The 21,041-nt window shown below is 43.0% G+C and overlaps 1 protein-coding gene across 1 annotated transcript in view; it reads left to right on the top strand.

Moving 5' to 3' along the window:
* POLR3B (RNA polymerase III subunit B) overlaps positions 1-21,041 on the top strand; it is a 144,108-nt gene that overhangs the window by 120,057 nt on the left and 3,010 nt on the right. Inside the window, exons 24-27 of the mRNA XM_027873285.1 lie at positions 2,142-2,245; positions 9,648-9,814; positions 11,755-11,868; positions 14,703-14,876. Coding sequence (XP_027729086.1) covers positions 2,142-2,245; positions 9,648-9,814; positions 11,755-11,868; positions 14,703-14,876 — 559 coding nt within the window. The remainder of the gene's footprint in view (positions 1-2,141; positions 2,246-9,647; positions 9,815-11,754; positions 11,869-14,702; positions 14,877-21,041) is intronic.

Here is a 21,041-nt window from a genome sequence, read left to right as displayed (position 1 = left end):
AAAAAGTCCTGTAAGAAAAGAGTCTTCAGAAAGGGAGGGAGTTGTGGTCTAGATTTCAATCGGATTTCAGTCAGCAGTATTAAGAAATTGAGATTTAAGAAGAATTTATCTCATCTTGATAACCAGACTGCATTTGGGAATAAAACATCAGCTAAAACTTAAAAGGGGCGAGTATGTTATCTTTCTGCTCTTCCCGTCTCCAGGAGCATGCCATGCTCAGTCTCTTAGTTCATGCACCTATTTCCCCACACCCCCACTTTCTCTTCTTGGAGGGTGGACGAGCAGCTCCCCTCCTGAGTAGACGCCAGCACCCTCCTGTGAACTGACTGGTGAGGGGGGGTGCCTGGTTTTTGTTTTGGGGTTTGGGATTTTTTTTTTTTTTTGGTTCAGATTTTTTTTAAGGGATACAACTACATCAGCCATCTCCCAGCACTCCTCCTAATCCAAAATTATATTCCTTCTGGAGAAAAGTCATGGGACCAGCCTTCTCACTGACTTTTTTTTTTTAAACATTTTTGTGTCCTGACAGACAATGTTTGTGTCTGTGAACCTAGATTTACAATTTGATCCCTTTCAGACTAGCCTTCCTGGTAGTCCCAGTGTTTTGTCAGCAAAATTCAATGTGGACATGATGGATTTTCAGAGCAGGGTGAGGAAGGATTAAACCTCACTCTCACACAGATAAGAATGTACTTCTTAACTAGCTAACCTCGTACTAATGCCTGCTAACTTTACCATCCACAGACTCAGTGGGGATGCTTTAGTGTTAGGGACATTAGAAACCCAATAATAAAGCAAATCAGTACCCTAACGATCAGCTTCTCAAACTTGATGACTGTGTATTCAGCCTACCAGAAATCTGAGTACTATTAAGCAAATAGTTTTTCTCCTCTCCATCCCACCCCCCCATCGGCATTTTAGAAAATAAATGTAATTTTAGACTTCAAGCCCGGGTTTTGAAAAATGGGTTTTAACTCCAATTGTTGATCATAAGACCAAAAGAATGCATGATTGTGGTGCACCAAACATTTCTTCCAGAATCATTTATCTTTCAGTGTTTTGATGGTCTGATCCATTTCTAAATATAATACAAAATAATCTGGCAGTTTTCTGGGGCTTTCAGGTTGACAAAGCCATTTTGCATGCTTTATCTCACAGTGATCCTGGGAGGTCGAACAGATGAAAGGTGGGCGTCCTTCGACGTTCATAAGAGCATTTTCCTCATCTAACTTGTCCTTGGCCACTTTTATTGTGAACTGATTTTCCAACACTAAATCGTATTCCTTATTCGTATTCCAGTAACTGAGAAATCAAAGAAAACAAACCAGACCCAGCCTCTTGTTTATTAGCATCATTTTCATTTCTAAAAGATGTGGATACTAAGATAACACCGGTGTTCACTTAGCTACATTTAGAAAACCCGTACCTTTTTTACCAGTTTTTGGTCTCGGGAATCCTGGAATCCTAATTCATAGTTACTGTCCTAAATGCTGGGAATGGCTCAAGAATTGATTTTTCTTGTTAAACTTTACACTCTGAGCCAATAACAAACCGTCCCCTGTATGTTACCCTATAGATCAACATTGTGATTCCTTGAGGCACTTTAGGCTCAGCCAAAGGAACCTTGGACAAACAAAGGAGCTGAGTATTTGCAACTGTGTACACAGCCCTGTGAGCACATCAGAGACAAATTGGCCCTTCTTATTTGAAAATTGAATCCTAAACTTCTCCCCGGTTTAATTGCACGACAGCTATGTACAATAAAGGTGTGTGTGGGGGGGTCTAATTAGGAAACCATCCCTGTGACTTTGGCGGGGGAGGGAATTGGAGCCTCCTGACGTTACCCTCAAAGTGTGAGATTGTTACTGGGAGGGGGTTGTAGGTGAAACCTCCAGTATTCACTCATATTTGAGGTTTCACGTTGGATGAGCAAACTGTCAGTGCGTTGCTTTTAGCTGCCACTTGGAGGGAATTGTTGATCCACCAGGCTGCCTATGAGGTCTGTTGGAAATTGCTTTGGTGAACGAGGTTAGGGAAGGTGTGGGGACAGTTGGGGCAGGGCTGGAAGATTGAGTAAAAGTACTCTCTTCTCCCATTGGGCTCGTTGTGTTTCTTTTCACTCCAAACCTTTCTTCCCTCAGGTGTTTGTGGGTTGATCGTCCCTCAAGAAGACATGCCATTCTGTGATTCTGGAATCTGCCCTGACATCATAATGAACCCTCATGGTTTCCCATCACGGATGACGGTCAGTGGTCTTGACTTTTCTCAGAAAGTGCTACTTTTTAGAGAAAGGTTGGATTAGGAAAACTATCAATATAATTGATCATATCAACAACAAAACTAACAGAAACCCCATGATCATCTCAATAGATGCAGAAGAAGCTTTTGACAAAATATACACCCATTCCTATTAAAAACACTAGAGAGCATAAGAATAAATGGAGTCTTCCTTAAAATGGTAAAGTAACATCTACCTAAAACCATCAGCAAGCATTGTACGTAACGGAGATAAGCTAGAAGCATTTCCAGTAAGACCGGGGGGAGGCGGGGGGGGGGGGGGGGGGGTGGTGAAACAAGGATGTCCATCATCACCACTGTTATTCAGTATGGTACTAGAAACGACATTTCTAGCTTTAGCAATCAGAGAAGAGAAAGAAATTAAAGGAATTAGAATAGGCAAAGAAGAAACAAAGCTATCACTTTGCAGATGATATGATAATATGCTTAGATCAAGAAAGGTTGGGCAGGTGTTTTGTCCCTGTCACTGGAGGAATTAAAAACTTGGAACTTTGAAGTCAGGATTTTAGACAGTGCAACCTTGCCCTAAGTTACCTGGGAAATAGTAAAATCTCTATTTTTCTGCTGTGGCTACCTCCTCACCCCCACATACTGAAGCCCTTGGTTGGTATTTAAGCTTAAGTAGAGAGAAGGGACATTTTTTTAACTTCGCTTTGTAGATCTTCTACACTCTGTAGATCAGAGTCACCTGAGTAACTTACTTTTAACAAACTAAGCAATTTTTCTTCAGCACGTGGGCATTTTCTAGATGAATAGAGTGTTTTATGGCATCTTTTCATTCCGTTAGTGCCCTGCTAGTGTCCCTTGGTGGTTACTGGGCATCCTAGGGAGGGGTTTTCCCATAGTTCCCTTACCATAATGTCCCGATTGGTCTCTGGCTCCCAAGGCAGGACTGGGACATTTTAAACAGTAATTCTAATGTTGATCAAACATCAGCCTCACCAACACAGCTGGTGCAAAGTACCTTAATGCAGCTTATGGTTGGTGTTATTCTTCAGGGCATATACGTGTGTGTGTGTGTGTGTGTGTGTGTTTTCTTATATTTTTTCAGAGTGATCTCATTTTGTACAGTCTGTTTTGTACAGTACAGTCTATATTTGGGGACAGACTATGTTCAGACCAATATGGCATACTTTGGATCAGAATAATACTAATCTTGTGAGGCACAGTTTGGTAGCCAGCCAGATCTTGGTGTTGTCTTTTTTCCTGTTAGCCCATCAGTATATACAGTGTTGGTAGACGCAGATAAGTTTATTTATGACACTTAACGGCACACCTATTGAGAAAATATCCAAGTGTGTTTGTCTCTCTACCTGCTTGCCTGCCTACATAAATAAATACAAAGTATACATGGTGCCGTCCCCACATTGTTACCTAGGGTTGGTTGTGCCCAATTCTTTTCCTCTCCATTGCCAAACAAAACAAAATTTAAAAACGCCTGGTCCAATGTAAACAAAAAGAATTTTAGAACAAGGAAACTTTCATCCTAGAGTAATGAGGCTGGAGGAGACTTCCTCTGGCAATCTTCTGGTTCCGCCCTTTCCGGACCTTCAGGAAGGTGAAAGTCCAAGCCATCCTGGAGAAGTGGTCATCTCTTCTTTTCTTGAAGCTCTACGTGAACAGTCATTCCTTGACCTCCCTCAAGAAATCATTCACAGTATCACTTTGAAGGCCAAGAGTGTCTAATGTTCCATCAGAATTCTCCCTGCTCTGATTCTCTTCTCTTGCTGGTATTCTCCAGACAGAGAGAATAACTGATCATCATTCCCCTCATCAAATCCTTTTAAATATCGAAGAGAGTAATCAAGTTGAAAATAATTAATAATCCGAACAGTACAAACACGGTATGAGAACTGGCTGATTAGATCAAGCCACCGCTTTCTTTTCCTCCCTCCCCACCCCTGCTTAGAAAAGCAAAGGGTCAGAGTTGGTCACAAGGTAAATATGAATGAGCAGTATACTGTTCCTGTTACTATTATCAAAATTATAAAACGTTGTATTAAAATGTATTAAAATGAACCTGATATACATGGTCTGGGAAATACTCTCTCAGTATGTTCTGTGTTAGATAAACCTTTGGTTATCATATTTCCAAAAGGATGTGAGGAAACAATAGAGCATATAGAGGATGCCAAAAATGATTTCCTCTGGAAAAAGGTCCTGTAAGGAAAAGTTACAGGGACTGAAGCAATTTCACCAGAGAAGAGTTAGCTGAAACGTGAATTAGAATCAGAGAATCTTTTTAAAAATTTTTTTTTCAATTTGTCAAGCATTTTTTTCTCCTTCCCACCTCCCTCTCCACACACACTGAAAATAAAGAAGGAAGGGAAGAAGGAAAGGAAGGAAGGAGGGAAGGAAAAAAGGAAGAAAAGAGAGACAAATTCCCATGCATCCCAAAATATTTTTCTCGCACTTCTTATTAGTCCACCATCCCTCTGCCATGAGGTGTGCAGTATTCTTCTTTGTCAGTTCTCTGGAATCATGGTTGATTATTTCATTGATTAGCATTCTTAAGTTTTTAATAATTGTTTGTTTTTACAATATTCATCTTATCATATAAATTGTTCTCTTGGATCTGCTCACTTCTCTCTCCATCAGTTTGTACAGATCTTCTCAGATGTCTCTGGAACCATCTTTTGCTTCATTTCTCACAACACAATAGTATTCCACTACATTCACATACCGTAATTTATAGAACTGCTACCATTTTTGTAGACAGAGTTGTTTTTCCTCTTTTATTTCTTTGGGTTGTAGGTCTAGTAGTGTTATTGCTGGGTCCTTGGGCATGAACACTTTACTAACTTTGGGGGCATAATTCCAGCATGTCTTTTCTGAATGGCTATACCAGTCCCCAGCTCCACAGACAGTGTATCAATATGCCTGTTCTCCTGTAGCTCCCAACATTTATCATTTTCTCTTTTTTTGTCAGTTTTGCCAGTCTAATGAGTGTGAGTTGTTTTGATTTGCATTTCTCTAACTGCAAGTGATTTAGAGCATATTTTCATATGGCTGTTGAGAGCTTGGTTTCTTCCTTTGGAAACTGCCTGCTCACCATACCTTTTGATCATTTATCAATGGGGAATAGCTCTTAATCTTTTTTATTTTTTGGGGGGCTGGCTAGTCAGTGGGATTAAGTGACTTGCCCAGGGTCACATACCTATTAAGTGTCAAGTGTCAAGTGTCTGAGGCTGGATTTGAACTCCTGTCCTCCTGACTCCAGGGCTGGTGCTCCATCCACTGTGCCACCTAGGTGCCCCAAATGGCTCTTATTCTTACAAAGTTGAATGAGTTCTTGGAAATGAGACTACTGTCAGAGAGATTTGCCACAAAGATTTTTCCCCCAGTTAATTTTTGCCTTGTAATCTTAGCTTCCTTCAACTTCTGCCCTCTTTTTCTCAAACTTTCTTTCTTTTCCTATTTGCATTAATTTTGTTCACACCAAAACTTTTCAGTTATATATAATCAAGCAACACATGGTTTTCCATTTACTTTATTTTCCAAGTGTGGATGGCCAGGTTGATTTCTTTTTGGTCATAGCACTGAAGTATATGGTGGTTCTTGTGGGCTAATTTGGGAACCTAACTACATTTTCTTTATGGGAAAATGTGTTCTGAGTTCCAAACAAGTGACTGACAAACAGACTTTTAGGATTTAACCCACTTGTTAGTTGGAGACTGTCAAAGAGTGAAAGCCTGTCGGTTCACTGAGTGTTTGAACTCAACATGCTGCCTTCTCCAGCCCACTTCTGGCATTTTTTCCCCCATAGAAGTAATTAATTTGTTCCCATTGTCAAAAGAAACTGCGAGTATGCTTTCCCATGTACTCCTTAATTTTTAATATAAAAATTAGTCAACATTGTTGTATTTTAATTAAGTCAAGAAATGACTTTTAAAAAAAATAAAAAAGACAATTGAAGCTCTCCGTGCCACCCAATAAGACCATGATTGGTCAGATGTGTTTATTCACCCTTTCTTCTTCCCATCACTTTTGCGAAAATGAACCCTTAACATGAGGCTCGTGTTTTTTCTCATAATTTTGAAAATGATAGAGAAGGCTCTTTTTTTCCAACATCAATGTGCATTTTAAAAGACAGTGCTCCTTTTTGTGGTACCGAAGGACTGGAAATAGGAGATTTTTGACTGTTGATTGGGGGATGGCAAAACAAGGGGTGGTGTATGAACGGGATGGAAAATCACTGTTGCTTTGAGAAATGCAAATATGCTAGATACAAAGAAGAATGGAAGGCCATGAACTGATGCAAAAAAAAAAAATCAGCAGAACCAGAAACACAAAATACACAATGACCACAAGAAAATGAAACTGAATGCTTCGAAATTATCATGACCAAGCCCTGCCCTGAAAAGGAGTGAGAAGACACTTCTCTACGTTCTTAGCGGGAATCGGGATCTCTGGCTGTGGAACACGAAAGATGTCTGACTTTTTTTGATGCTTTGGTTAGTTTTGTCCAGTTGCTTTTTGTTTTTTTTAACTCCTTATAAAGAGTGACTCTCTCAAAGGGAATGGAAGGGGGCTACGTTGAGAAATACAGGTTCCATGGAAATAAAAAATCATGAAGAATGTATTTTTAAAAATGAAAAATAGTGCTCTAATAATATAATAAGTTACTTATAATAAATAAGAATGTCTAAATTACCCACTAGCTTGGAGGGATCTCTTGCTTGAATATATACCATGCACTTAATGAATATTACTCATATATCTTAATTGGTCAAAGCAAAAATCAAGGCCCATGAGAAGCAGGAACCAGGTGCCTTGGACTTTACTTCTGGTTTAGTGCAAGGTAACAAATAAAACCCAAAGAAAGAGATTTTTATGCAGGCGATCACATTCATCTCTTCCAGAAGTAAGCATGTAGACACTGTTGGTACCTGAGAATCGAGTCATAGAGTCTCGGCTTTGCTAGCAAGTTCAGAGGTCCCCGGTCCTAACTTGCTCCCCAAAAAGAAATCCCTATCAGACGCTTGACAAATGGTTGTCCTTTGTTTGAAGAACTCTACCAAGCAACTGCCACTTGTGCCAGCTTATTCGACTCTCAGATGGTTGGGTTTGGTAGAAAGTTTTTCCTGAGGGCAGCGAGGTGGCAGAGTAAACAGAACACTGTCCCTGGAGTCAGGAGGATCAGAGTTCAAATCTGGCCTCAGACACTTACTAGCTGTGTGACCCTGGGCAAGTCACTTAACCCCAATTACCTCCCAAAAAGGGAAAGTTTTTCCTGACATCCAACCTTAACATACCCCTTTGCAGCTTTCATCCACTGCTTCTAGTGTGGCCTTGTGGCCCGGTGGCCAATCCAAATAAGTCTAATGATCCTACAGAAGTCGTCAGATGCTTGTAGACAGCTGAGCTTGATCTGCTCTGACAGTGACCTTGCAGGACGATGCCACGCCTTTATACTCACATTCATTTTCCGCTCTTCCTTCTTTTGCCTTTTAAAAATCCAGGGTTGCTCACCGATTTCTCTTGGATCCACATCGGCCTCTAAATTCAGGCAGCACCCCTGTTTTCTCCCCGTTGGAATTGCTTTTCTTCATGCCTTTGGAATATCATTCTTGAACGTTTCCCATCTCTTCTGAACTGACTCAACACGTAGAATTTTGTTCCCTGGGATTCTACCTGTCTTTTCTCTGACCTCTTTAAAACGAGCTCTCAGATACTACACGTCCAAGTCAGACTGTGCCTGGTTCCCTGCCTTTATCGCACACTCTAGGTTGGATTGTCACTTCCTGGCACACCAGACTTCCTCTCATTTTCTCTTCAGCAGCCAGTTCCTTTTGTAAAATTTAGGGGGTGACTATCACTTGTTCCTTCTCCTGCCTGGTGGTTCAGTGGTCCCTTGGCCTTTTAAAAACATCAAATTATCATTAAAACAAGTCAGAGAATTGGTAACTGTTTAACTTTTAGCAGAGAAAAGAACCTAACCCAGGTGTACGGATCTCTGAATTTACATCATTGCTATGCCATGCCTTTCTGTTGAGTTTCTGATGTTTTTCCCGAACTCATCTATTTCTTTCCTCCCAGGTGACAATTCTGGTTTTGTTTTGGTTTTAGTTGATCTTTCCCTCATATTCTCTACCGTCCGTCCCCCATCTGGTCCTGGATTTTCTCGTATGAGTAGATCTACTTAATATATAGTGCTCCCCCACCTACCTTTCCTGTGTCCTATTTAGTTAGCTATATAATTCCTTCCAGTACCGTATTCTGGTCATGAGTCCTAGCATACCAAATCCCATTTATACTTAGGAAGTCAGATTTTGTCTTTTTAAATTAAGATTTCTAAATTATTTGGGGTGATAACCCCTATCTTGTATGTTTGTATGCAGACGTCTGACACCATGACTCCTAATATGTAGAAGCCTCAACTCAAACCTGGACAGGACCTTAGAAGGTCATTTAGTCCAACCCCCTTATTTTACAAATGAGGAAACTGAAACTCTGTGATTTGTCTCAGGTCACCCAAGTTGTAGATAGTTGAGTTTAGACTTGAACCCAGGTCCTCTGATTCCAAATTCAGTGCTTGTTATTATTACCTCCTTTCTTAAATTTTGTCTCATGTGAATTTCTGCACATTTTTACTACTATTTTAAACATCCAAGGGGATTTGTCTTGTACAGTGCCCAACACAGAGAACTCTCTAAGGGACCATGATCCTAGTAGGTACTCAATACATATCAGTTGGTTTTAATTTAAAATGAAATTATTTGAGTTATTATATGAAGTACCTAGCGAAGTCCAGATTAATTGGTATTCTCTTTACCTGTATATGTGTTAGATACCCTCACTGGACCATAAGTTCTGTGAAGGTCCAAGCTGCATCTTTTTAAACTGTGCAGCTCACCCTGCATTTTTAGCTTTATGCTTTGCACATCATAGATGTTTAGTGACAAATGGCAAAGGGTTCTTCACTCTCACTGCAAGGCATCCCTTTTAAATAGACAACCTCCCTAGTCGATTCAAAATGTGATTCTGTTTACACGGTATGTTTTAGGAACATCTCTGTCCAGGTAAGGTCCCCTGTCTTGCTCCAATACTTACATGATCATAAATCCTTGAACCTTCAGAAGTAAGTCCCCTTGATTGTTTGGCAGATTTAAAATATGTACATACATACGTAAATAATTGTGTGTATAAATAATATACATAATATATCATTTTTATTACATGCAAACACATAAATACATACATACGCATGCGCACAGGTATTCACTGAATAGTATTAGACCAAGTTTGATTTCTTAAATGTCCTGTGAGCCCTTGTATATTTAGGTATGACAAAGGATCTGAATAGACACACAGATCCAGGAAGGATTTGACTTATTTATGTGACACAGGTGGGAAAGCTGATTGAACTGTTGGCTGGGAAGGCGGGAGTGCTCGATGGCAGGTTTCACTATGGGACAGCTTTTGGAGGCAGCAAAGTGAAGGACGTGTGTGAAGACCTTGTTCGTCACGGTTATAACTACTTGGGAAAAGACTATGTGACATCTGGCATCACCGGGTAAGCATGTCCTGGCCTGCACTGACGCACTCTGAAGGAAGGAGGGCGTTCTTGTTGGGGGTGGGGAGGAGGTAATGTCTATCAAGTTCATTTCCTTAAATTTGTTTGTGAGTCACCCTTTCAATAAGCAGAAATCCAAATTCTGAAAACACCTACTCGAAGGATGCTTATTCCCATTCCAGAAGATTCTTCATTTCCCAAAAGTGCTCTTTAAATCTTGGACTTTCCTGTTGCACTGGAATGTATTTTCAGATTACAAAGGAAGACTAAGGGCCAGAAAATCTTAAGGTTAAAATAGTAAATTGGAAAACATAGCAGTGTATTACAATTTTATGTCCACGTCAGTTGTATGAAATCAGTTTTCAAATAAAATTATGGGAGCTTAAATTTATGCTATTCTTTTAAGTATTTAAATCTCTTGAATGTTAGTGAAAATCTCTGAAGAGTGGAAATATGAAAATACTGCTTGGTTTTTACTACTTTTGACAGAAAACGCTAAATAAATAAGGAATCCTGCTCAGTATTGTTCAACATTGTAAGTGTGCTTTAAAATCATCATCTATATAGACCCCAAATCAAACAGATGTTGTTAAAGTGCCCCTCTCCATTTTTTCCAGAATAATCCTTGAAATGTTAGAGCAGATGTTTTAGGATAATTAAACAGACGTGTATCCACTTCAGAAGCACCTTTGTGCATGTGACAGCAGTTTGATCCTCTTAACTTAGTGGTTGGGAAATCCTTCTCTCCCTCCACCCAGACAGCCTAAACCATTTTGGTCCCAGCTTGCCTATGCCTTATTACGTTCTCTACTTTGGCTGAGTAGAATACGTTGAGTAAAACTTTTTTTCTTTGGTGATGGAGTAACAGTATCTTAGAGCAGCAGTTCTTGACTTTTTCGTCTCAGGACCCCCTTATATTTGTAAAAATTATTGAGGGACCCCCCCCCCATAGTTTATGTGGGTTACATCTGTTGATATTGCTTGCATCAGAAATTAAAACATCTTGGTATTATAATGAAAATAGTTTTGATCTTATAGATGCCCTGAAAGTTTCTCAGGGTTTCTTAGGGTTCCCCAGACCACACCATGAGGTCTGTTGGCTTAGAGAAGCTGGGGAGTGGTAGAAAGAGCCCCAAACTCGGTTGTCAGATAATCCAGATCCAAATCTCAGCTTCACTGCTTACTAGCGATGTGACCACGGACAAGAAAGTCACTTAGTCATCTCAGCCTCAGTTCTCCCCTCTGTAAAAGTGGGAATAGTAACCCTGACACAACTTCCTGCCTCTTTACTGTTGATGCAAGGAGAGTCCTTGGGGAGTCTCAGAGCACTCACCTGCCCAGCATCCTAGCGCATTGAACTGAAAATGAGTCATCCTTACCTCTAAGCATTGGACGCAGAAGTATCCTAATCACAGGTAGTCAAAAAAGAAAAAAAGGAATTGCTAACTTGGTTACTCTTGTTACAGATGGAGAAAATAAAAATCTTCATATTGGAAGGGGCCTCCCCAATTATCTGATCTAATTCCTACTCAAACCTCAAATTCTTCCTACCAGATCGCTGACAAGGAGTCATCTCATTCCTGGTTGAAGACCATTATGACCTTGGACAGCTCTTTCCATTTGAGGCCTGAGCTGAATTTGACTTCCCCAAAGCTCACGAGTCTTAGTTCTGCTCTCTGGGGCCAAGCAGTTTCTATTTCTCTCCCACAATTGTAGCCTAATTCCCTGTATTATGCACCATCTTTCAAAGGGATCTGTGTATCATTTTTAGCTTATTGGCTAGCTTAACCTTCATTAAATGCTCACGGGCTGAAAATCATAAACCATCCACGCAGTTTGTCACAGCCCTCTGTGTGACCAAGTTAAGGCCAGCTTTTGCCATTGTTCTCACTTAGACTAGGATGTCTTTCATTTGGACCAAAATTTCTGCTTCTTCATAGGGAACCTTTGGAAGCCTATATCTATTTTGGACCTGTATACTATCAGAAACTGAAGCATATGGTGCTGGATAAGATGCATGCCAGAGCACGAGGACCGCGCGCTGTCCTCACCAGGTAATTCAGCTTAAGGATGTTACGCTCCTTCTGCATGGACATGACCATGCCAGGGCATGAGGATTCAGACATAGCAGCCACGCCCACCCTGCTTTTGAACAACGAGTCTGTGAGCGATTATGCCCCAAGAGAGACTGTGATAATGCCCAAGTGAGGAACAAGGGAGAGATACCTGAGGGCTCCCTTTTGCGTTCAGAGTCAAATTGAAATTCCAGGCTCATGCTATGGTGTGGCTATAGGCATGTGTGTTTGCTTTGTTTTGGGCTAGATGGGTAGGTACCAGCACAGAAGGGCAAATAAGTAAGAGAGGAAGATGTCAGAAACAAAGATCATTACAGGGACGCGTGAAAAGACCCTCTCTAGATGTCGTCCGTGGTCTCGTAACGATGCTTTTTACCCTTGTTTCCGGGCCGTGCAGTCTGATAGTGGCTGGACACACCTGTGGCATCCTCAGTGTGACTCCTTATCTGGAGCCTGAGCTGGAAAGGCTTTGAGTACGGTCCTGGTATCAAACTAACTTTCCTATCCAAGGCCCAGGGGAGCTGATAAAAAGAAGCACTTTTTCGATAGGTTGGCCATGAGGTGATGACAGATCTGAGGTAGGAATGAAAAAAGTCTGAGGGTTTTAATGAGAATGGCATAAAGGGAATCCTCTGTGAGGCCACCCTGCGCAGTGTCTCTGCGCACTTCTGACGACCCATTTCAGGGAAGACGCGGGCCCGCTGGAAGCTCTCCAGGAGATGATGGTTAAGTGATGAGAAAACTAGAAAACGTCCATAGGAGCATCCCTGGAAGGCAGCAGGGTGTTAGGCCAGCAGGGGTCACGATGGCCACCTCCAGGCATTTGAAGAATTGTTATATGGAAAGGGACGTGGCAGAGGTGGAACTGCTGAGGGCTTAACATCAGGAAAACAGCTCCTCTGAGGGGGAGGCACAGGGACCCCTCCGGGGACTCGTCTGAGGGGCCCTCACGTGGGCCCAGGTTCAACTCGATGTCCTCGGATCTCCTTCCCAGCGCTTGGATTCTGGGGTGAATTCTCTGGCCATGGTGACTATTCAGTGGTGTAATTACTCAGGGAATATGTATTACACATTAATCAGAAGTTCAGTTGCACAGCATATTTTTAAATACTAATAGCCTAGTTCAATTAAATTCAGTTCCCTATTGAAGACCGTTTGCATGATATGCTGTCTTTTTACAGCAATAGGAGGGAGGAAAATGAAGCAGCTGTTTTTTACAATAGAAGAGGTGTGGATGACTCAAGCTTTTGACCCTTTAATATAAAGCAAATGCACACGTCTATTGAAATGATAGACACGTGTGCTTAGGAGATGCGAGAGCAGGGAGAAAGGCAGCAATTCTGAAGCTCGTACCTCCCTGCAAGGAGACCCCGATGTGGTCAGCTCTGTGTCTTTCTTCTGTGATGTTCTTCCTTCCCTTTAAATAAGTTACAACAGTCAGAAACTACGTAAGAGCAACATAAATGTCAAGGCACTTATTGCCTGTGTATAGTTTTGTTGTGTAAAAGGGGGAATTATTTATTACTCTTAGTACTCCTGCTTTTTAAAAAGTTTCCTTATGGATGAACTCTGGGCAATGATCTCTGTTAGAGCAGTGGTCGCTAACCTTTTAGGTGTACAAGAGCACTTGTATAACCTCACGTTTGGGGGACTCCCATATGATGAAAGTAGTGTGCTCTTATCATTTGATAAAAAAAAAAAATACGTAGGCACAGCAGTTGTGGTGAATTCAGAAACACTCCTAAATGGATGTATTTTATTCTGCACATTTGAATGAAGCATTATTCAGTCTTCTGATAGGACAGCTGCTCATGAGGAGATGGATCCCATGCAGTAACTGTGGCCTTCCAGGGGCCAGAGGCTTGGAGGTTAGGAAGTACTGAATGAGATCACGTCTGCGTATGGGGCAGTCGATTTCACTGTCCAGTAGCCACAGCCTGCGCTGTTGGCCCAGCTAGCCACTTCACAAAGCACGTGATTGGGCAGAAGGGGGACTGATGAGGGAGAGTCTAGATGAAGCTGTCTCCACTATTTGGGAGGTGGGGCCGGGAAGCCAGGGTGAGATACGACCTTGTTCCCTACTGACAGCAGGTCACTAACATCACCTTGATATGTGAAGGACGCGTGCCATATGCCTTCAAATGCAACCTGCATACATGTTCAACCCATTTAGTTGTTTTTCAGAAATGGTCAGGAATTGTGAGAGCATCCTACAAAACTCTTATTTTTGACAATAGTCTATGACAGACTTCCCCTGAGTTGATTTATAGTAATACTTTGAAATAATTGAGTGACTTGAGTGATAAAAGCGATATGCCAGTCCCAAGTATCTGTGTACGTAACAGCGTGACAGGACAGCGTGCTTACGAAGGACCCAGTGTGCAATAGGGGCATGGGAAGCTTGGGTTGGAGAGCCGGCCCTCTCCTCTGCTATGGGGCCTCGGGCAAGTTCCTGGATCTCCCCGCACCTCTTTTTTTTGCATCTGTTCCATGCGGGTAATAGTCCTCTTCGTATACTTTAAATTATATATGGCTGTGTATTGTCTTATGGAGATGGATTTGTTACTCACACGTTTCCCCAGTTTTTGATCTTTTTAGATGACAGGTTCTTTCAGCTGGGTCTGTCCTTCTGTGAGCACTGGCAGCAACTCTGGGGGGGCTTGGATTGTCTTGTTCTATTTCTCTGCTCTTTAAAATGGGGAGGAGCTGTGTGCTCAACAGGACGCTTATATTCTTTTTGCAGGTGATGTTTTACACTAATTTGAGATGTTTTCAACCCAAATGCCCCATTTGTCTGATGATTTCTTTCAAAGGCAGCCCACAGAAGGTCGATCCCGTGACGGTGGTCTGCGTCTTGGAGAAATGGAACGTGACTGCCTGATCGGTTATGGAGCCAGCATGCTTTTGCTAGAGAGATTAATGATTTCAAGCGATGCCTTTGAGGTAGATGTCTGTGGGCAGTGCGGACTTCTGGGATATTCGGGCTGGTAAGTTGATACCATATGTATTTTGTGCCGCATTCTTCTCCTCGATCAGTTCCCCTGTCCCTCCTTTTTAACATCTCTTATCCAGCATACCTTTGCCCATTTTCTTTCTTTCTATGGTTTTTTTTTTTAATAGATCTGCTAACCCCAAGTCGTTCCATAGCCTCCCACGATAACGTAGTGGACGAGGTGTTAAAATAAGAGAATGATTAATGCAGCATTTATTAAACACTTCCCACATGCTAGAGATACAGATACCAAAAGCAAGGGTGGTTGCTACCCTCGAGGAGCTTATATTCTCCCAGAGGATATACACAACAAAACAAGCAGTTATTTAACACTGATTAAGTAACCACCCTGAATAATTTCAGTTTGAAAGGTTTGCGCACAGCTCTATGAGGGGCCATCCTGGTGCCTTTTGTTCTGATACCACAATCGTTCCTGCTGTGTATATATGGCTGCCCCATGGGCTTTGCCTGGTAACAAGCGGGTCTGACCCTGTAGTGGCCAGCTCCGACCCGGAGTGTTTCCTCGTCTGCTCTTCGGAGCCCCGATACCCTTGACGGATGTTGATTGGTTGGCTGAACCGTGGCAGTCAGTACTCTTTCCACTTACATCATTGTAGACATTGCTCGTACAGTTGTCCTTGAAGGCCCCTTTGCTTCTGACCTCTGCACCCCCTCATCCGCGTCTCTCTGAATTCTTCACTTTCTTTGAGTCTTATACTGCAGTAGTATTCCATTACATTCACATACCACAGTTTGTTCAGCCGTTCCCTACTCATCAGGCACCAATTTTTTCCCCAAAATTTTACTCCCACAAAAGTATTACTCATTATTTTGGTGCGTAATGGGCCTTTCTGTATTTGTCTTCCTCTACCCATTGGCTAACACATGAGTACAATTATCTTATGTACAGTTACTTATTTAGTACAATTATGACGTACCTCTCTCTGGAATTGTGTGATTCTTGTGTTTATCTATACATATCCACATTAATCACACAGTGATCCGTCTTGTTTCCTACAAGAAGTTACCATCACGAGACGTAAGATGAGGCCTAGCTATATTTTTTAGCATGTACTGTTCACCTTGAGTAACCACAGAATAGCAGTCCCTGAGCAGGCACCGACCAGGACTTTCTCCTGACTCGGTGGTGATGCAGAGCACGAAGCAGCCAGCGCAGACTAGAGACTCTTTGAGTACGAGGACGAGGATGCTGGGGAAGTTCCCCATCTTCCCTGCTTCCTCTTACCTGGGCTGGAGGCCCAAGGCCTGGACAGACCTTGGTTCATGCTCTGCTGGGATCATGTGACCTTGGGCAAACCCATTCACAGAATCTCCCATTGGAAGTTACTTCAGGGGTCATCTGGTCTCTGCTTAAAGATCTCCAGTGATAGGAGCCTTAGTTTCCATCCAAGAGAGCATGCCACTGAGGTCTCTCTCTGGTCATCAGACAGCTCGTACTTATGGGTAAGCCCAAACCTCTCTCTCTCCAGGTTCTACCCTTTGGGGTCAATCAGAGCAATTCTAATCTTTCTTCCATATGACAGCCTTTCAGATACAGAAAACAGAAATTCTCATCTCCAAGCTCAGGAGCCCTCATTGTACCTCCACCTGACAGTCACATGATATGGTCTCTGCTAGTGTGGCATCACCCATCCATGGTGCACTGCTTCTTAATGATCACTGCTTTCCTTTCCAGGAGCCCACAGCTTTTCATAATGTTTTCTAAAATTCTGCTAGGATCCAAAGACAAGTCCACTAGTTTCTGTTTTGAAGAATCAACTCTCTTCCCTGTTTTGAGGGGAGAGGGTGAGAATTCACATTGTGCCTGGCTCCAGCTCTGTAGCATGGTTCTCATTCTCCATGGTTTTTCAGGGATCGTTGGTAACAATTCATCATTTCTTATTTTCCATTTCTTTTAGTCTCCCGGAATATAGTTCAGCCTGGTCTAATAACTGGAATTCACTGGAGCATCTTGGAGCTTTCTTACCTCCCTCTTGTTTATCTTGAGTTTCAACGTCTTATATACCAGTTTTAGCCTTCCCTTCTGAGTGAAAAGATAGTTCTCCGTAGTAGAGAGAACAGAACTAAATTGAGAGTTAAATAGTTCTGCCGTCTGTTATCATTATTCCAGCCACCTCCCACCAATAATCTCATTCCTCTTCTGATTCTGCCTTGCCCCCTGGGTACCCACAAAAGGTTTTTTGGGTATTCACCTCTAGCCTCATCTCATCCTGAACTTTAGTGCTCCAGACACCCTTCTGACCGGCCTGTACTATTCTTTCGTATTTGTCCTCACTTCCCTGCACCCACTTCCATCTTCTCTAATTTTTTTCAACACTCCCTTCAGAATTTCATATTCCTCCCTGGTGAAACAAGAGGGCTAACCTCTCTGGGTGGCATCGTCGTCTCCTGCTGTCTGAGTAAAGCGACCCGAGCATCAGAACGAGGGGACTCTGCCCAGCCCAGAGCACCTGGAGCTGGTGGCCGCTGTTTCCTGCTCAGACCCTGCTTTCTGCCCGGGTGGAGGAGGGGATGACGTCCGCCAGCGAGGCCGTGTTGTCGCGGCTGCAGTTGATGGGGGCTGGTTTGGTGTGTGAGGGAGAAGGGGCCTTCCTGGTCTGTGTCAGTGCTGGGCTATCCGTTCATCTTTTGAGAAGGATGTGAGGACCAAGCTGGAGAGTACTCAAATTTGCTTTGACAGTCTTTGCAGGGGAGCGGACTGCTGTGACTCAGTCCCTTCTGATTTGATGCAGGGTTTGTAGAGTTTACCTCGGACAGGGAGCCCAGGTCAGTGCTGGGGGGAGGAGGAGCTTCGGGGTCGGCTTCCTCTCTAGCCCAGTCAGTCGGATTCCCGTGGGACGTGCTGTGTCTTTGCTTCTCAGCGAAGCACAAAGATAAGGGTATGGATTATGAGAAGATATTCTACTTAAATCTCACAGCTCCTGGGGTAGATTCTTGCTTAGCAGAGCCTATATGTTGTAGTTTCTGCGGTCTGTGTTCTACTCACTCGCCTTTGGTGCAGCATTGAATCAGGTGGCAGTGCCTGAGCATCGTGTCTCTAGCTGTATAGGCCTGAATGTGCTAGGGGGGATTGGAGGAATCTCTTCTTGCTTTGGTTGTGAGAAGGAGGAAGGTTCCTAGTCCATGCTGGCCTCCTCACAGGCTTCTTGTGAAACTGCCTTCTGGCTGAGGGATCTGACGATGCCGTCGTTTCTGCAGCCTGGCCGTACCTGATAGGGGAGGGGGCCGGGGGTGTTGGGGGCGGAAGCTGCTCTTTAATGAGCAGCACAATGGAGTCCAGGCAATTAGAGCCACTGAGGACCTCCACACCAGCCCTTCGGCAGTGACTTGCACATTTGTGAGGCATTGCTATGGGGATATTTACAGCGACATCGTTGTTCTCCAGAAGACAGGGGGGCAGGAGTCACAAAAAGAAAGGGCCCAAACGAAAACTCGCCATGAAAGAAAATCCCTATTAAGATAACTCTCTAATGGGGCACGTTTAATTTCTCCTGTAAAATGACAGTCCCTGCTTTTGCTTTTGCCTTCAGATTTAGGCCCATCTGTTTTCGTGGTGTTCATTTGGACAGACAAGTCCACATTTGGGGATGATGCATTCAGGTGCACAAGGTCATTTTGAAAAGGTTGTCAGTAGAGGTGCACTTTTTGTTCCCAGCTGCTGAGATCAGGATGCTTTCTGGATTATCCAAGTGTGTGTAGGAAAATTGCAAATAAATTTTCTTGGATTGAGGGCATGGAATAATGTAGGAGTGTTAGCAAACAAGAAGCTTTCCTTTGTAACAGGACAGATTAAGCTCAGTTACCAAGCAGCCCGGCCCAATTCAGACATATAATAAGAAAGGTCTTAAATTGAGATCAAGTGTGAGAGGTCTCAATTCACAGTGTGATCCAAGGGGAAAATAGCAAAGTAACCAAATCCAAATCTGTTGTTGGGGGAAAAGGGAAAAGCCTCTGACAAGTGTTTATTTGTTAGGTGCTGCACAGAGTCTACAGTGGATGAAAATTAACTTTGGGTGTATTTGTTGCCCTCTGCCCTACCTGCATTCCTTGGCATGTTCATGAATGCCCAGTGGCCGTGGAAAGATGTGAATATTAGAGAAACCTACTAAAAGAGAATCCTGAAGTCTCTTTCCCCAGCAGACCCAGCCCTCTTGGTCTGTGTTGTCACTGGCCCCTGTATCCCCTCAGCCTACAGGGAGAGTGGTCTTAGGATCGCCCTGGGAAGGGGACCATTCCCTCTCATTGTGCTTATCAGTTTCCCCTCCACAGCATTTATCTGTCAACACAAAAACTAAGCAAGTGAATAGAGGTGTATACAAAGTACTTACGTAGTTTAAGGGGGCCCCCCCGAGCTGGCTAGCACCTGAGGTCGGGGGGAAGATGGTGTTCAAGCTCCATCTTAAAGGAAGAGAGGAGCTCCATAGGAGGTGGACGAAAAGAGGAAGCACATTCTAGGCACGAGGGAGACCTAGTTCGAGGGCATTAAGACCATAGGTGGAGTGTTGTATGCGGTGACCAGAGAGAATGATGACAGCTGACATTTATATAGCACTTGCTGTTTGCCAGGCACTGTGCTAAGTGCTTTACGATGATTATTTTAGCCTTTCATAACAACCCTAGGAGATAGGTGTTATTGTGCTCATTTTACAGATGGAGAAACAGAGGCAGCAGAGGTGAAGTGATTTGCCAGGGTTACCCAGCTAGTGTCTGAGACTGGAATTGAGCTCAGGTCTCCCCGACTCCGGGCCTGGTGCTCTACCCATTGCACCACCTGGATGGATCACAGTGTGTGGAAGGGAGAGTAATGTCCAGGGAAACTGGAAAGGTTGGAACCCGGTTGTTTGGGGCTTTAAAAGCCAAACAGAGGAGTTTATATTGTATCTATCATAGTTGATTAAGTGGGAGAGTCGCACGGTCAGATCTCTGCTTAGGAGACATTACTCTGGTAGCGCTAAGTGGGAGGGATTGGGATGGTAGGGGGCACTAGGAGGCTGCTGTAGTCATCTAGGCCAAAGCTGATGAAGGACTGAGCAAAGGCAGCAGGTGCAGGTGTGTGGAGAAGGGAGCAGGTGTGAGAGGTGTTGTGGAAGCAGAAGCGGCAGCATTTGGGAACAGACTGACCATGGGGTGGTGTGAGACAGCAAAGAGTCCAGAGTGACTTGGAGGTGACAGACCTGGAAGACTGGAGAAGGGCCGCTTCTTCAGCAGAAAGAAGCGGCTTTGGAAAAGAGGGAGAATGAGGAGTTCTACACAGGTGGGATTGGAGACGTGTCCAAGACACGCAACTTGAAATATCCAAAAAGCGATTGGTGATGTAACAATAAGTCTGTGTCACAGGACTGGGGACAAGATGCCTACTTTCAAGTCTTTGAAGGACTTGTCCAGTTTGGGCCCAGAGGGGAGAACCAGGAATGATGGGTGGCAAGTGTAGACCAGATGCTAGGAAAGCCTTCCTGACAATTAGAACTATCTGCAAGGGGAGAGGGCTGCCTGTGGAAATGGTGGCCTCTTCCATTGGAGATCTTGGAGCAGAAGCTGGAGGACCACTCATCAGATACATTATCCTGGGGATTCCCTTCAGGTCTGGGCTGCACCAGTGGCTGCCAACGTTTTCTTGCCTGTGTCATCTTGCTTGCTGAGACGGGGAAAGAGAAAGGAAGAGTTCATAGGAATATTCAAACTTCAAGCCCACTAGAAAATTATGTAGTCCCAGATTATATTCTGTCTACATAATGCTGAGTTGTTGAATTAATTTTTTTCTATCCAGATTATAATTTCCTCTAGGATAGGGCTGCAGCCTATATTTATCTTATATATTCCATAGGACCTAGGAGAGTGCATAATTACTTGGTATTGAATGATTAAATAGATTTGAAATATTTCTCAGAAGTATAAATCCAAATTTCAAGAAATTGCCAATTCTCATGAATTTAGAGAGTAATTTCAGAATTCATAGCACTATATCTGAGTGAATTTCTGAAGAAAAATCTGAAAATGAGGAAACATTTAAGTCATTTCAGTGATTAAAGTAAAACTTTCAACTAAATCTGTAAAATTGTGTGAATACAGTTTAACTCAATTCACTATAAAGTAAATCTCCGAACATAAATTACCTAGGAAAGAATTCCCTGTTTGGTGA

This window comes from Vombatus ursinus, unplaced genomic scaffold (genome assembly GCF_900497805.2).
Source record: "Vombatus ursinus unplaced genomic scaffold, bare-nosed wombat genome assembly UNPS02003292.1, whole genome shotgun sequence".
Taxonomy (NCBI): Eukaryota; Metazoa; Chordata; class Mammalia; order Diprotodontia; family Vombatidae; genus Vombatus; species Vombatus ursinus.
The sequence above is the reverse complement of the archived record's forward strand: the minus strand, read 5'-3'. Positions and strand labels throughout refer to the sequence as shown.